Below are 16886 nucleotides of genomic sequence, written 5' to 3' on the forward strand. Positions count from 1 at the left end.
ATCTTAAAAAATAAATGTTCTTCAAATAAGAGGCTATCTTTGAAGAACAGGTACCTGACCAGCATTCAAAGCAGTAACACTTGTTAAAAGAGGTCATCTACTTAGATTGCAAATTAGACATCAAGTGATTAAAACACAAGGGGAAAGAAACCCTGACTGCGCTCCAGAAGCAGCCAGAAACAGAACAAGAGTCCCGATAACCCAGTGGTCGTCAACGGTGCGGCTTCAGAGCCAGAGGCTTCACCCCAAAACCCAAGAAAGGGCTGAAAGGCTGGGGAGGAGGTGGTTGAGCTGGTGGGTGGCCAAAGTGCAGCTCAACTGAACTATCTCTGCTTTTATTCCCTTTATGAATCAGGCTTCTATAAATGGTCTCATCTGAAGAAAGGCTGCCACTTTAAAAATCCTCTGCAACAAATCCGATGATACTGACTCAGTTCTCTGACCACTTTGAAATGTCCGAGTCATGCTGTAAGGCTGTCCCAAATGTTTATTACATATCTTTCTGTAATAAGTCAAGACTGCCATGTGAATGACACTTAATTTTTTTAAAATTTGGTACAGAACATTATCAATAAACAATGTCCATTCTAGAGGGGAATTCAGAGGGTAGAATTCAGAAGCCAACTATTCCCAAGGCCAATCCTGTCATGAAGTGACTCTGGGCCACACCACCCCTGGAGCTTTAAATATAGCTACTGAAAGGCCTCTGTGAGTACATTCCTTACCACTACAATCAGAAAACAGGAGAGGTCAACACCTTAACAAGATGCTATCTGCAGCTGAAGAAACAAAACCAAACGGGCTCCAGAAGTGGCCTTACAAATCAATCACATGAATGGCAGCCGGCTGTCCGTTGGCCGGCCCCTGCTGGGTCTTAAGGGAAATCTGTCATTGGGGCTACCTCGCCCTGGCAAGATGGGGTTAGTTCCTGGAAATGGGCCAATTGGATCAAATCGCGGTCTGAGTGGAGGGAACTGGCCAGGTGCCTCCCCAGGCCCAGGTATGAGTGAATTGATTGGGTCCCCAACATAGGGAAGTGTTAGTCTTTCATCATATTCACCACCAATGATTCCTGGAGGAAGGAGAGAGCTGGGAGGGAAAGGCCTGGGGTACAAGGGGCCCGGGTAGAACGGGCTGGGGTGGGGCGACAGCGGCGGGAATACCAAGTGCCTTCTCTGAGCTTCTTTTCTTTGTTTGTACTTCTTCCTGTACAACTGAAGAAGAACAAGATCTGGTGAGTGACTGGGACATCTCCCCAAAGCTCCGACTTGCTTTCACTGTACAGATCTATTTCCCATGCTGGCAAGGCAGGCAAAGAAACCAGTGCACAGAAAAGGACCAGAACCAGTTTCTACATGAGTGACTAAGGTACTGGCTCTGAATACAATTCTGAATTAACTCTATTTTTTTCTTTTTAAGATTTTATTTATTGATTTTAGAGAGGAAGAGAGAAAGGGTGGAGTAGCAGGAAACATTAACTCAGAGCAGTTGCCTCTTGTATGTGCCTTGACTGGGCAAGCCCAGGATTTTGAACCAGCGACCTCAGCATTCTAAGTCAATGCTCTATCCACTGTGCCACCACAGGTCAGGCTGACCTCTATTCTTAACCACCCTGCACCTGAGCATCTGTGCCAACTTGGAGCAACAATAAATGCAAAGAAGGGGTAACTGAGTGACATGTACTTTCAAGACTGCACTCCAGAGTGCTCAAGCTAATATGCAATTTTAAGTCACCCTGTTTTTAAAGTGGAAAGTTTAAGTATTTGCTAAAACTAGCATGCTACAAAATATAAAGTTAAGGTAGTTAAGGTATTGGGGGCGGAGAGGAGGGCAGCACCTAAATTCTCTTTTTCAGTTAAATTATGTCCTTAATGGGTCTCAATTTAAACAAAAACAAAAAAATAGATGCCAGCCCTGGCCAGCTGGCTCAGTGGTAGAATGTTGGCCTGGTATGTGGATGTCCCAGGTTCGATTCCTGGTCAGGGCACAGAGGAGAAGTGACCATCTGCTTCTCTACCCCTCCCCCTCTCGCTTCTCTCTCTCTCTCTCTCTCTTCCCCTCCTAGAGCCATGGCTCAATTGGAACAAGTTGGTCCTGGGCACTGAGGGTGGTTCCACGGCCTCCATCTCAGGCGCTAAAAAATGGCTCTGGTTGCAACAGAGGAGAGGCCCCAGGTGGGCAGAACATTGCTCCCTAGTGGGCTTGCCGGGTGAATCCCAGTCAAGGCGCATGTGAGAGTCTGTCTCTGCCTCCCCTCCTCTCACTAAAATAAAAAAAAAAAAAATAGATGCCAATTTCAGAGGCTAGGACATATTTTGTAGATATTTGAGTACTTTCATTGAATTTTATTCTTCTGTAGTCATTTGTCCCAAGTTTTTCTAAGCCCTATTGATGACTTTTACAGTAGGCAACTGCAAATAAAATAATATCCCTTACTCTTTTCATGATGTGCTGTTCTAACTGGCAGGAGGCTACTCCCACACAAAAGCAGCTACTCTAAACATTGTTTGTAACAGAAGGGGGAAAATTATATATTAACTATAGGTGAAAAACACCCATTGTGTTAAGACTTTCTTCTTGTGTAATTACAAGAAAATAAGGACTGAGTCTAAAGTAAGTTGAAAATATTTCCATTTACTAGAAATTAGTAATAAATTTAATGAAAATAGATTTCATGACCTCATAATAAAGTGAAAATATGCCCTAAATGTATTAATCCACTAGTTATTTCTGTGCTGTAAACATTAGCCATGGTATTTAAAAACACTTACTTCTTTCCAATCTATGTCTCGAACTCTAACAACACCATCTATAAAAGAAAAAATAAATAAGGGTTTAAAAATGCTTCATTCCTCCAACGTTAAACAACAGGTTTGCTTCTGTCCTAAGGAAACTGAAGCTACTTCATTAAGCACAAAAAAAGGACAGGAATCAATGTTTTAACACACACAGGGTCATTTGTACTTCCTGGAACCTAATTCAAATCCTTCCCGGACAGCTGAGGGCAGCCATCGCTGTTGTGTCTACAAGGAAATTCGTGATAAAATCTGAACACTCAGCTTACAAACAAGCCTGCGGAACACAGTCTGGAAATGAGATAGAGACTGATGGATTTTAAACCTGAACTCAAATATATAAGAAAAAAGTATTGTTCCTTCCATGGGTATTTTTATCATAGCCTGCTTTTCTTCATTGGTTCTTCCATACATGTTGGTCATTTCATCTTTTCATTTTGACTGTAATATATTTTTTTAATTTTTGAGATGACATTCGCTGCCTCCAGGGACTAAATAACATTTTAAACTTTGGATTCAGGGGCAGAAATAAAGAACAAGGACCTGAGAAATCAAGAAGGAAGAAAAGTAAATACCAGGTCATACACACTTCTTACACTTTGAAGTTTAAAACAAAACAAGTTTTTGACCATCCAAATAACTCTATGTGATACTCTTATCTAAAAGTGGGAGTTGGAGGGGGGGATCTAGGACTATCATTCAAACTTTTTAATGTGGATGACAAATATTTTACATTGTAACACAGTGTATAGCTATTTAACAGAAATATGTTGACTCCTATTTTATATAATTATGCTAATTTTTATTTATTTATTTATTTATTTTGGTAAAATGACTTATTAAACTGATTTCATGACCAATCCCAAGTCAAACCACAGTTTAAAACAACACAGACACGTAGCACAATGGTGGTGGCAGAGAAGAAGTTCCACAGTTGGGCATCCAGTGTTGTATCTGGAAATCCTTAGGCATTGTGACAATATAGAAACACAGCTTCCCTGGCACATGCCACAGGGGAGCAGGGCTCTCTCCCCTGTACCCGTCACAACCACGGAAGCAGTCAGACATGCAGCAGATTTCCAAGTCAGACCCTGAGGAGTAAAGCTGTCTCTCTTGCATTTCTCTGTCCTAAAGTCTACTTAGTCAAGACGCTATCTATGTGTTGCACAGGACACAAAAATGAATGAGGAGAGTTTGCAGGACATAGGCAAAGGTTTATGATGCTTAAAATCTCCTTACAATTGGCTGAATGTTATGGATATTTGCAACCCAAAAAAATAACCTGTAACTAAAACTTTTAAGCTGAGTAATTAAGAATTAAGACCTCAGTAAGAAAGAGCCTTTCTTGTTAACACGTTATCATGGAAATCACCTCGAAAATCCCGCAGATATAAACACCTCCACAGAAGTTGATCATTTGATGCAATAAAGAGGTCACGACAAACTGCAGACAAAGACAGGACAGAACGAATGTCCAAAAGTCGGAAGATCCGCAGCTTCAGCTCCAGGGGCAGGACCACCAACCCAAACGCATCTGGCAGGTTCAGCGCTAAAGGGAAGAACAGTATCACTGAGCACAGAGCATCCAGCTTCCCCACTTTCCACCCAGTGGGCAACTTGCTCCTATAAAGCAGATGGGTACTTCATGGGCTTTTATAACTGGCTCCCAGAGCCGCCACTTATTAACTGTGCGCCATTGGACAAGTTACTAAAACTTGGTCTAATTCAACTTCCTCATCTATAAAATGGGTTAATAAGATCACCTACCTCACTGAGTTGAGAATTAAATGTCTTAATATATATGGAGTGCTTAGAACAATGTTTAGCACACAATAAGCACTCAGGTGTTAGCAATTACCATTAGACAGCCTAAGAAAAAGGGTGGTAAATTCAGAAGCAAAACCAAGAAAGAATAATAATATATTTCAAATCAAATGAAAATTATTTTTTCCTTGTTATTGAATATATGTGCTATTATTCTCCACTAGCAAAGATAATAAAAATCCAATAAAAGGTTTTTAAAATTCACATTATTCTCTTCCCTCACTACCAATTAAATAAGGAAACAATAGTAATAACAGCCTTGGCACCATGCAACTTGAGGTCTAAAATATTATTCCTCTGTAGCTGGCAAATAAAAGTCATATATCTATCTATATAAGTCTGAAATTATTTACCAGCTAAAGGCTTGTGGAAGATTATAATTTTCATACTTCCCCACCCCACTACCATCAGGCTTGGCACGTTGACTTGTTTTGTCCAATGAAATAGGAATGGAAGTGGAATATCATTGCTAAGCAAAAGCTTTCAGAGCCCACACATGGTGGGGCCACAGAAGAGCAAGTCTGGGCGAAGGCCCGCTCCTTCAACCAGAGCTACCCACACTCAACATGTACATGAGGGAGAAGTCAGTGTTCACTGTAAATCACTGAGACGTTTAGTATATTTACTACAACACAAATAAAAGAAAGCTAACTGATACCAGGATCTCGAGTAAATTATAAATCTCACTGAATTATACAGTTTCATCATCTATTAAATGAGAATAAAAGCGTAGTTCAAAGTTGTTGGCGTTAAGAACACATTTGAAATATCCAAAGTACCTAATATAGAGCCCCAATAAATGTTGTTTAAAAAAAAGTTAGATTGAATTTATTTATTCATTTACGGGGCCAGACCCTGGCTAGGCCATGAGAATACAAAACTGAGTAAGACATGTTCCCGCTTTCAAGATTTCACAACCTTGGGTGGAAAGAAATCATATCAACAACTATGATACACTGAAGAGGACTACAATAAAGATATGTAGTACAACATGCTGTGGAAATACAAAGAGGAAGTGAATAACATTTAAGGGATTAACATTTAAGCTTAATCTTAATGTTAGAGCAGAATTTCACTAGGAGGAGAAAAGAGGGAAGAGTCACGAGCACAGTACATAAAAGTACATTCTTTCTGCCATTCGACCTGTGATCATTTATCATCTCACCTTGTCGAGTAAAAGCCAGAAGAGGATATACCAGCTGGTCTTTGAAGAAGCGAGAAAGTTTCTGAAGATCTTTGTATATCTTGGATACATTTTCCCCTAGAATAATTTTTAAAATAAAAAATCAAGACACAAAATCAAGCAAAAAAACTTGCAATGACATCCCCTACTTTGGCCAGACCAAATCCAAGTGATAAATATTCACAAATTCTTACAGAGACACAAAACAAAATCTCCAGTAGAAGAGGAAGTATACAGTATATGACTCTGAAAACTAAATCTTATATCTAAAACAAAAAACCCTACAGTATCAAATTAGTTGAGCTATACCCAATCTATATAGCTCATAGGCTACAATTCAGTAGGAAACACGGCGGTATGCAAAGATTTACTGAGTATCTACCAATCTGTTCAGAGCACTGCAGATACAGTGGAGAGCCACTCTTGTGAAGCTTAGGCCCTAGTAGAATAAAATGGTATTTATCACATGATGACTATGTATCAGCAACTGTGTCAAGCAGTTTTCAAGCCTTCTTTAGAATCAGCAGGTCTTCCTAAGTAAAAGATAAATATTGTTATTCCCACTTTAAAAACAGGACAAGAGCCCTGGTTGGTTGGCTCAGTGGTAGAGCGTCAGCCTGGCGTGCAGGAGTCCCGGGTTTGATTCCCAGTCAGGGCACATAGGAGAAGCACCCATCTGCTTCTCTACCCCTCCCCCTCTCCTTCCTCTCTGTCTCTCTCTTCCCCTCCCACAGCCAAGGCTCCATTGGAGCAAAGTTGGCCCAGGCACTGAGGATGGCTCCGTGGCCTCTACCTCAGGTGCTAGAATGGCCCTGGTTGCAACAGAGCAATGTCCCAGATGGGCAGAGCATCGCCCCCTGGTGGGCATGCCAGGTGGATCCCGGTCGGATGCATGACTGCCTCCCCATTTCCAACTTCAGAAAAATACAAAAAAAAAAAAAAAAGGACAAGATATGGAGAGACCATCCAAGGCCTTAGAGTAAGTGGCAGGGCAGGGTACAAACCTCCAAAGCACTCATGTTAGCCACTAAACTGCTACTCAAAGTGTGGTCCAGGGCTCACCTGAATTGACATCACCTGGGAGATGTGTTGACACACTGAATCTCAGGACCCACCACAGACCCACTGAATCAGAAGCTGCATTTAATAAAATCCCCAGGTAACACACATGTACATCACAGCATGTACACTGTCAAACTACACCTGAGGTTCCCACTTCAGTTTTGCTATATATTTACCAAGTGTATAACCTGAACTCTCTGATCCTGTTTAAAGGAGATACCCCACTGCACCAGAGATGAAAGGTTAAAATTTAAAGTTCCACACACAGTGCCTAGTATATATCAGTAGACAATCAGTTTATGCTTGCTCCCCCTAGCCCATATTTATGCACCTATCTATAATAAATGTGTACGATAACCTGATTGATAATAAGAAAAACTATGCAACTAAACTCTAAACCTTTGTTGCATGAACTACAATCTTAAGTTGAAATCAAATTTCAAGATATTTTTAAAATTAATTTGGTTTAATGGTCTTCTACAAGTGTGAAAACTGATTTTCTGTAAACAAAATTTTTCCTTCAAAGACCTATTAAAAAATTAGGAACTTATAAATAAAAGAATAAATAACAGTATCTAGTATATACTAAGTACTATAAGCCACAGTAAAAATTAATTTAAATGACTTATTATGACTTATTAAGTGAGCAGTATATTCCTACTCATCATAAAAAGTATTACATAGAAAAAAAACTCAATTAATATAGTCCATAAACTTACAAGAAAAACTGTATTAACTGTTTTCCTCCCTTTCACTTCCTTTTTAACAGAAACCAAAGAATGAATCTGAGCTATATTCCTATAAAAATTGTTTTTAAAAACAGGCTTAGAAGTCAAACCTATTCCAATCCTGAATTTCACCATTTATTAGTTCTGTGACTTTGAAGTAATTTAACCTCTACTAGACCTATTTCCTGATCTGTGAAATGGATGTAACAACTTCTACTGCTATAGACTGTAGAGTATTTCTACTCCCCACAGTATAGAAATGAATATACCATGTTGTAGCCAAGGAATTTCTGGTCCTAACGGTAAGACCATCTTTATAGATCTATGTGTCCAGCTCATGCATTCTCAACAGGGGTAATATTGCCCCTGCCCCCAACAGGGCAAAAAAAATAAAATCCTAGTTATTACATTGGTTTACACCTTCAAAGGGCCACAGTATATAAATAAATACACAGTATATCTATAGTATTAAGTTTTCATGGGGGAGAACGATTAGGGGGAAAAATGTGTACAAAGGCTCATTAGGGGACTGATAAGAAAAACGATTAAGAAACACTGGTCTAGTATAACATTAAATGTTCAGAGACCATTACAAATTGTACAGGTGATGCTTGAACAACAGAGGTTTCAACAGCATGGGTCCACTTACAGATTTTTGTCAATAAATACACAATCAGTCTCCTAAATCCCCAGTTTTGCATCCTCAGATTCAACCAACAGCTATAGAAAATGCTGTTTTCCATCCACGGCCAGCAATCTGTAGATGCGAGGGCCAACCGCATACATTGTTTTGTGTCATTTTATCAAAGGGACTTGAGCATTGTGGGCTTTGATATCCACAAGAAATCCTGGAACCAGTCCCCTCAGATACCCAAGGGCCAACTATAGTTAAGTTTTGGGGGAGTCAAAAGGCTCTATATGGATTTTTGTCTGCATGGGGGCTTAGCACCCCTAACCCCAGTGTTGTTCAAAGGTTAACTGCATTCTGATGTCTCATTTTCCCATCAGTTTTGGATTATATAGGTGAGTCTCTCAAGGCCTGATGCCCTTGAGAACTAACAAGACCAAGTCTCTCGGCTTTCAAAGCAAAGATCCAGAACTTGGTGGTCTTCCCTTAAAAGACACTGCTTTAAATGTCATCTCCCACTATACACACACCACTCTCCATCTGGATTTTAAAACCCTCTTAAGTTTACTATGCGGATGAAATGAAATAACACCTGTAAAAGCACAAAACAAGCACTTAAAGATGATATTTCCCTCTCCTCCCAAACCCTTCTCACTCAGCCACCAACCCCCTCTCAATCCTTTGGCTTAAATGAACAAATGAAAAGGAAAACTTGTCTTCTTTGCATCTATTAATAATTTCATAAAAAAACAGTATAAGCAAAACCACGCCTAGAATGCAAACTTTTGATAAAGGTCCAATCTGCATCAAATAGCAATCAAATTTATATAGGTTTAAGCAAACATCTTCAATAATAAAGCTTCATTATATGACTTCCACACAACACAGATCCCCTCCATATTGGTTAAACACTAATGCTCAAAAAAAACCCACAACGATTAATTCAGAAATTATGAAGCATGTATAGTGTGCAATAAATTACATGCTAGTATCATTACATAATGTCAGTGTAAATATAATCCAGCATCCCAAGACCTAAGAAAAACAGGAAACAAAAACTGCAACATTGTCTTGAATTTGCTTTGCTCTCATTCAGAAGACTTCAGTTTTGAACAGGACCTTTCCGTTTTCTACAAATGAACCTCTCAAAGCTTCATCCCAAAAGTTAAATCATGGTTATATTACCTAGTTCCTCTTTGCAAATAAAAGATTCTGGCAGCAGCTGCAATTTTTTCACACTTCTAAGTTCACCGTTGATTTTTAGTGTAGCTGTAAAGAAGCAAAACAAAGATGGAAATTTGTCACTTCATCAATTGCCTTCATTTTTCAGTATGGGATTGATTTCCTTGACCAAAATATGCGAAGCACACATTATACAAAACACACTGCTCTGTGCACATTTCCTTCCCTCACAGCAAAGTCCAAAGTGTAAACCTGTCAATGCATAAATTAAAAATCACTTTAAAATACAGTAAGCATATTTACATAATACAGAAATAAAAAGTATTACCAACAACAGCTCATTAGTAATTGAAAGACATGCAATGAAGTTAATAGGAGACAGTTAAACACAATAAAATCATTATTTCTACCAATGACACTAAAAACTGCATTTATTTTTTATTTAACCCTTGGCAGTGAGTCTTCCCTTGTTTATTAAACGAATCCTCTCATTTTCACAGCATCAGCTCTCTCTAGACCCAACAGACCAATATTCTTGACATCACCAGAGGGTTCATTTTCAATCACATATACAAAGGCATGCTTCATCTCATTCTATGAAAGAGCCAGTGATGTGCTGATGCCCACGTGCTCCGAGCAGGATGTGTTGGCTGAAGGAGAGATTTAAGGACACACTGCTCCTTTTCAAAGAACTGAGCCTGGAATGGCTCTCTGCCATGCAAGTCTGCAAGTAGCTGATTTGCCAAGAATGGTAAATAAACAAAGCAGCAGAAACTGAGAAGCGTAAGACATTTAGCAGCTATTCTCTTTTAATTAACCTGAAACTAGTAAACAGGTTATTATACACATGTTGTTAAAGCGCTTTTGTAAGAAACTTAGACTAAAATACAACCTCATATTTACTGTGTGGTAACTTCAACCTTGCAAGTCATGATGTGGTGTAACAGGATGACCAACCGAAGACAGAAACTGCTGACCCTCTGGTAGAAGAATGCCCAACTAAAAGTTGTGATGAACTATGAACTATTGAAAGACATTCCTAGGTCCTGTGCCATCAGATAATCACGTCCTGACAAATATGCAATACCACCAAAGAGGCTAAAGCTAAAATTCTGAGCCCTGGCCAGATAGCTCGGTTGGTTAGAGCATCATCCTGAAACACACGGTTGCTGGTTCTATCCCCGGTCTGGGCATATACAGAAACAGATCCTTTCCTCCCTTGCTAAAAATCAATAAATTTAAAAATAAATTTTTAATTAAAAGAAAGGCTAAAAATTTGAGATTTTAAATAACTTTTGAAAAATCCAGTGATTAAAAGGAAATAGCAGAAATTACATTAATCAGGAACCTAGAACTATCTTTCATTTCAAAGATCAAAACTATGGAATGGCTTTAAAATTAACTATTAGCAGACAAAACATTTTCAAATAAAATCTTATAAAGGACCCCAATAAATAAACATGTTGCTGCTCAAGATTTCAGTGAGACAGGAATTCTCTCATGCCTCCTGCTTGTGTCCACCTCAATGGGAACTAGAGCTGCAGAGCAGGCTGAAAACCACCGAGCTCAGACACATCGAAGCGCCTGCGCCTCTGCTACACAAAGATGAGCTGTACTGGAAAATGCAAAATGCAGTCATTCAAATCTTATCCTTAAAAGGATTAACCTCAAAAATCAAAATGCAACAAAAATGAAAGATCCCAATCACTCAAATGGAATAGAGTATGTGATTCTGAGACTGCTCCAGAGACCACTGGTAGTGGGCATGTACCTGGAGGTGGCATTTGAGCTAAAATGAAACACAAAAGTGGATGTATTTCTATCCCAGTGAAATTTCTTAACATGTAAGAGATCTAGAAAAAGTGACATCTCAGCCCTGGCCGGTTGGCTCAGTGGGAGCGTCGGCCTGGTGTGCGGGGGACCCTGGTTCGATTCCCAGCCAGGGCACATAGGAGAAGCGCCCATTTGCTTCTCCACCACCCCCTTCCTCTCTGTCTCTCTCTTCCCCTCCCGCAGCCAAGGCTCCATAGGAGCAAAGATGGCCCGGGCGCTAGGGATGGCTCCTTGGCCTCTGCCCCAGGTGCTAGAGTGGCTCTGGTCTCGGCAGGAGGGACAGAGCATCGCCCCCTGGTGGGCAGAGCATCGCCCCTGGTGGGCGTGCCGGGTGGATCCCAGTCGGGCGCATGCGGGAGTCTGTCTGACTTGTCTCTCCCCGTTTCCAGCTTCAGAAAAATACAAAAAAAAAAAAAAGAAAGAAAGAAAGAAAAAGTGACATCTCAGGAGTTGGGAGGATTAAACACACACATACTAGGACCTCAGAACCCTTAGTGTTTCTGTGCAATTCTGTACTATTCAAGAGGCCAAACTGAATAAAAAGGGACCCAGCTCAATCTCACCTCTCACCATCTCTCAGTTAAAAAATTAAAAATAAGCCTCACCAGGCAGTGGCACAGTGGATAAAGCATCAGCTTGGGACGCAGAGGACCCAGGTTCAAAACCCCAAGGTCGCTGGCTTGAGCATGGGCTCACCCAGCTTGAGCTCGGGCTCACCAGTTTGAGCACGGCGTCACCAGCTTAAGTGTGGGATCATAAGACATGACGTATGGTCGCTGGCTTGAGCCCAAAGGTCTCTGGCTTGAAGCCCAAGGCCGCTGGTGTGAGCCCAAAGTCGCTGGTTTAAGCAAGGGGTCACTGGCTCAGCTGAAGCTCCCTAGATTAAGGAACATATGAGAAGCAATCAATGAAAAACAAAGGTGCTGCAACTATGAGTTAATGTTTCTCATCTCCTTTCCTGTCTGCCTCCTTTCTTTCTCTCTCTCTCTCTCTCTCCCTCTCGCCCTTCTCTATCAATAAATACTTTTAAATAAAATAAAAATAAAAAAACTATTCATAGGCATAAAGAAAAAAGATTCTTCAAAGAGTTCATATGTAATAGACCCATCTCACTCCTAATATCACAACTCCCACTGGAGCAAAAAAAAATTACGAGGTTAAGACAGCAAAAGAATAGGGCTGCCCAAAGAGTGAAGGCTGAGGGCCTAAACTTCAACCCCATATCCTACAACCTTTCAGACTTGTGTGATCAGTAATAGTATGGGGATTAAACAAAGCTGAGACTATATCATAATAGCCAATCAGTGAAGTGGCTATAAAACATTTGGAGAGAAACATGTAAATATTTGTAAACTAACGACCATGACCACGCCATCCAGTTACCATTTATGACGACCATGTTCCCCAAAGGCACACAGGTGAGAACAGCAGAGCCGCCCTCGCAGAGAGGGTGTGTATACTGCAGCCTGTACACACCTGCCCTCCAGTTCTCTGGCATGGACAGAGCTTTGGCTTCAGTCCCCTGGAGAATGAAAGGAAAAGAAACTATATAAATAACGAAGAAAGGTATTACTCTCAAAAACATTAAAATGCAGGAAGTCCCTAACTTGTTGAGAAATAAGCATTCCATACAGTCCCCTTAATAAAATTTGTCAAATTATTAATATTGCTGTGAATAAAATTTTGATAGAAAAATGTTACAATATATTATCCTCCATCAAACATTTTGTTCAAATAGATAAAATAACATTAGAGATAGAGATTAATTTCTCTCTTCAAAAACTCACTTCTCTGCCTACAAGTCATATCATTATTCAAGATCCTAGCTCAAATATCACTTCCTTGGGAAGCCTTCTAAAAAGAGAATCCTGTTTGTCATTTTCTCTCTTTTATCCCCTAACATTCTGTTCATATTTCTATTGTTATATATTTCTATTATGCTATTTATCAGAATACATTATAATTTTCTTTTTATTTATCTCCCATACTTACAGACCCCCAAGAAAGAAGGCTATCTGTACATCCTAACTCCTGGCTTAGTACATGGCATGCTGCAGGTGTTTAATGGTCACTGAATTACTCTATGTTACTCTTAACATGGCCAGTTGTGGCATCACTACTGCACGGCAGTATACAGAATCTCAGGCTCCACCCTAGACTTAGTCAACTAGAACCTGCATTTTAATAACATCCCCAGGTAGTCTATGCACACTGAAGTTTAAGAAACTACTCTAAATGTCCTCTGTGAATCTCTGGCATCCTATGTGTCAGTCTCTTCTAGAATTTAACCAATACAGTATAATGATATGCATACTTGTCTCTCCCTCTCACTCTTGGACTATCTTAAGCAACCTGGGAAAAGAGACAAAGCACTGCGCCTGACATTGGTAGGCACTTATCAACTGGAGAATGAATGGATGAATGAAAGCAACCACAGCATAAGAACAATGTCCCTCCTCCTAACTGAATCTTACTAAGTTACTGGAAATTCACAGGGCCATTAACATGAAAAATACCCTAGTAAACCGACATCCAGTCACACCTAGTCCATACTCATTGACCATATTTTACCTACATATTATCATATACAGTCTTTTGACTTTTTTTTAACCAGAGTTGTCATCACTTCTGTAATATTAATTAAAAGCTGGTAAAACAAAAGAAGGAAAAGAGGAAAGGGGACATTTACTGATTGCCTACTGCATGCTCATCACTGTGGTCAGCATGGTACAATTAATACCCAACCACATTTAATAAAAATCTAGAATACACAACACTAGTCAGACTTAAAATACCAACACGTTGCTTGTTTTCTCCTGTAGTCTTACCTGAGGTATGTAACCCGTCTCCAACATGAGAAGGTGTATCGATACTATCAAGGCATCACTGAGACTAGAACAGTCAGCTGACTGATACAGGATCTCTAATGAATGGGGCACTTGCCCATCCACCGATTCACTGCAGAGCATTGGTTCTGAGGGGTAGAAACCTGTGCCTTCTTCCATATCCACAACATCTTGAATTGACTCAACTTCAACATTTTGACTAGGCCCTGACTGAAAAGAATAATAAAAACAATGACTTCATTAAATAGACTTTTATACATATTTTGTATACTAAAGTGAACTGAGTTTAGTACACAAAGCCAAAGTACATTATTGGGTTCAGAAATGGGACACATTAAAGCAAGCCCTCCTTATATAAATGAGCCTGCAATCTACTCCTCCATCCTGAATTCCTTATCTCCATGAACTCTGGCCACTACGCCAAAAACCTGGAAATTTTCCTAGACTTCTCCATCTAAGTCACTAAATACCACCCCCAAATCGGATCATACTTCAAAGTTCCACTAAATCTATCTTCTAAATTTCTCTACAATCTGCCCTTTCCTATTCTAATAATACTTCACATTCATGTATCTACTGACTTCCCACAACAGCCTCCCCAATATCCCTGACTCCACTTCTTATCTCTCAATACATTTCACCCACTGCTGCCTGTTTTCTGACAATTAAGAATCCAATTATGTCCTATGTCCCAACTTAAAGCCTTCCAGTATTTCCCCAATGTAGATAGCAGCATTCCTCGCCTTACCCTCCATATTCACAAATATGTTCTGGCATTATAAAGCTCTGAGAAGTCCAATAATAATAACTGTGCACGCCATTTAACCAAGAAACGCTACCCTCCCCCCTCAATGCTCAGCATCCTATTAACAGTTCCTTAAAATCTCATGAAATGAGTTTTTCATAGAGGACACGCTGAGAAGTTCAGGCCTACAAAATAAAATCCAAATTCCTAAACTCCTTAGCATATAAGAACCTTAGTCACTGACCCCTGATTCTGTAGCAAGTTCACTTTCTGCCAGTCCCTTCCTCCCACACTAGCAGTCCCCACCTCTTCAACAGAGGTGACACAGACTGTCAATCTGCCCTGCAAAGGCCTTTATCACTGCACTTCATCGCACTGTATTGTAATTTTCTTTACACATCTGCATCCTACCATGACCACAAGCCTAGAAAGGAATAGACTGGGTGTCACCTATTTTTGTAACCCCAGTATAGTATCTAACATACAGTAGGTGCTCAATAAATGCTTGTTGAACAAATGCTGAAGGGTAATAGCTTACAATTTCATAATATTTTGTTTTTAGTGCTTTCTCATTTGCACCATGCAAAGATGCTATAAAACAGGCAAGACAAATATGTCCCCTTTTTATACATGCTGTAATTGTGACTCAAGATTAAATAATAATCAAGGTTACTAGCTAATGAAAATTTGAAGTGAACCAAGCTCACCAGACTCTCAGGGCCTTTGGACATAATATGCTGCTTCAATAAATTACCTACAGTAATTTTGCTCACAAAGTTTGTTTCCTATGCATGTGTTCAACTCTAATGCAAAGCACATGTTTTTTCTAAGTTCATATTTCCATTAAAAAAGGGGCAGAGGAAATTAAAATTACATACTATGAGTCAAAGATGGAAAAATGTAAGGGAGCATGAAGCTGTTCTAAAATCCCTGAGGGCGTAAGTCCTCATGGCTGATGGGAAAGATACAAATTCACTTGTTCAAACCTAGAGGCCAATGACAATTCACACTATCTAAAAAGGAGGCGCCATCACATTTTGAACAAATAGAACTTATTAAAACCATGTAACACCTAACTAAATTATAAGGCACAAAAGTTCTTTGCCTCTTACGTATCTATTATACCTAACTTGTGGCCATGTATTACTTGCCGACAGTTGTTTGCAGAGAATATATGTGGAAGAAATATAAAAGGGTCGCCCTAAACTGATAATGACATAAGAGGGAGATAGCAAAATCCTCTGGTGAGTTTATCAAGCCTTACTGCCACTGTCTAAGAACCAGACATTCCCTGAGCCATTCTGATATGATGTGAATATTTATCTTATTCTTCACGCAAGGGAAATGAAAAAAAAATAATGTTCAGCACCACCTCCCTGAACAGATCATTTGTCATATGTCATTTACAAATGACTGGAACAAGTGATTAAAATGAAGTTTAGAGCTGATACCATGTTATGTCTGTTTCCCATTAAAGGCTCAACAGATACTAGATGAGCTCCCAAACATGATGAAATGAGAAAATTAATGTACACTTAAGAGTACATTAATGTACAACAAGAGTAAAATTTTCCTATCGTTTCAGTTTTCCTTTTCTAATACCCTGCTCTACAGTTAATTAGCAGCTCCTACTGTTTCAAGTACGTAAAGCATTATTTATGAGATTTCAAGCTCAGTTTCCACACTAAGATTTTATAGTCACCCAATACAAGTCTTACAGTACAAAATAACACACTTTTAGAACTTAAATTACTAACTACAGGCAATATTAACTTCTCAAAATTTTCCAAAAGGAAACTAGTAAAGTACTTTTACATATACTATGAAAAGTTCCATTTTACTGGACAATTTTAATAGAGCATAGAAGTGAAGGGAATTGGCCTTTCTACCAGCATCTCTGAATGAGTCTAGTAGGAAAAAAAAAAGATTCAGAAATATAATTTAAATATGTGGCTATTCTTACTCATTCCCTAAATTACCTCTAAAAAACAGGAACACAGGCCCTGGCCAGTTGGCTCAGCGGTAGAGCGTCAGCCTGGCGTGCAAGAATCCCGGATTCG

The 16886-nt window shown here is 39.6% G+C and overlaps 1 protein-coding gene across 2 annotated transcripts in view; it reads right to left on the minus strand.

The window, feature by feature from the left end:
- Positions 1 to 469: 469 nt before the first annotated feature.
- Positions 470 to 16886, minus strand: part of FBXO7 (F-box protein 7) — a 29117-nt gene continuing 12700 nt past the window's right edge. For both annotated transcript variants that reach the window (XM_066259942.1, XM_066259951.1), the window contains exons 3-9: positions 14064 to 14291; positions 12619 to 12757; positions 9406 to 9489; positions 5785 to 5880; positions 4168 to 4344; positions 2772 to 2809; positions 470 to 1214 (exon numbers count right to left, since the gene is read on the minus strand). In XM_066259942.1, the coding sequence (XP_066116039.1) occupies positions 828 to 1214; positions 2772 to 2809; positions 4168 to 4344; positions 5785 to 5880; positions 9406 to 9489; positions 12619 to 12757; positions 14064 to 14291 (1149 nt within the window). In that variant the 3' untranslated portion in view covers positions 470 to 827. The remainder of the gene's footprint in view (positions 1215 to 2771; positions 2810 to 4167; positions 4345 to 5784; positions 5881 to 9405; positions 9490 to 12618; positions 12758 to 14063; positions 14292 to 16886) is intronic.

The sequence above is a fragment of the Saccopteryx bilineata genome, chromosome 1, assembly GCF_036850765.1.
Source record: "Saccopteryx bilineata isolate mSacBil1 chromosome 1, mSacBil1_pri_phased_curated, whole genome shotgun sequence".
NCBI classification, from domain to species: domain Eukaryota; kingdom Metazoa; phylum Chordata; class Mammalia; order Chiroptera; family Emballonuridae; genus Saccopteryx; species Saccopteryx bilineata.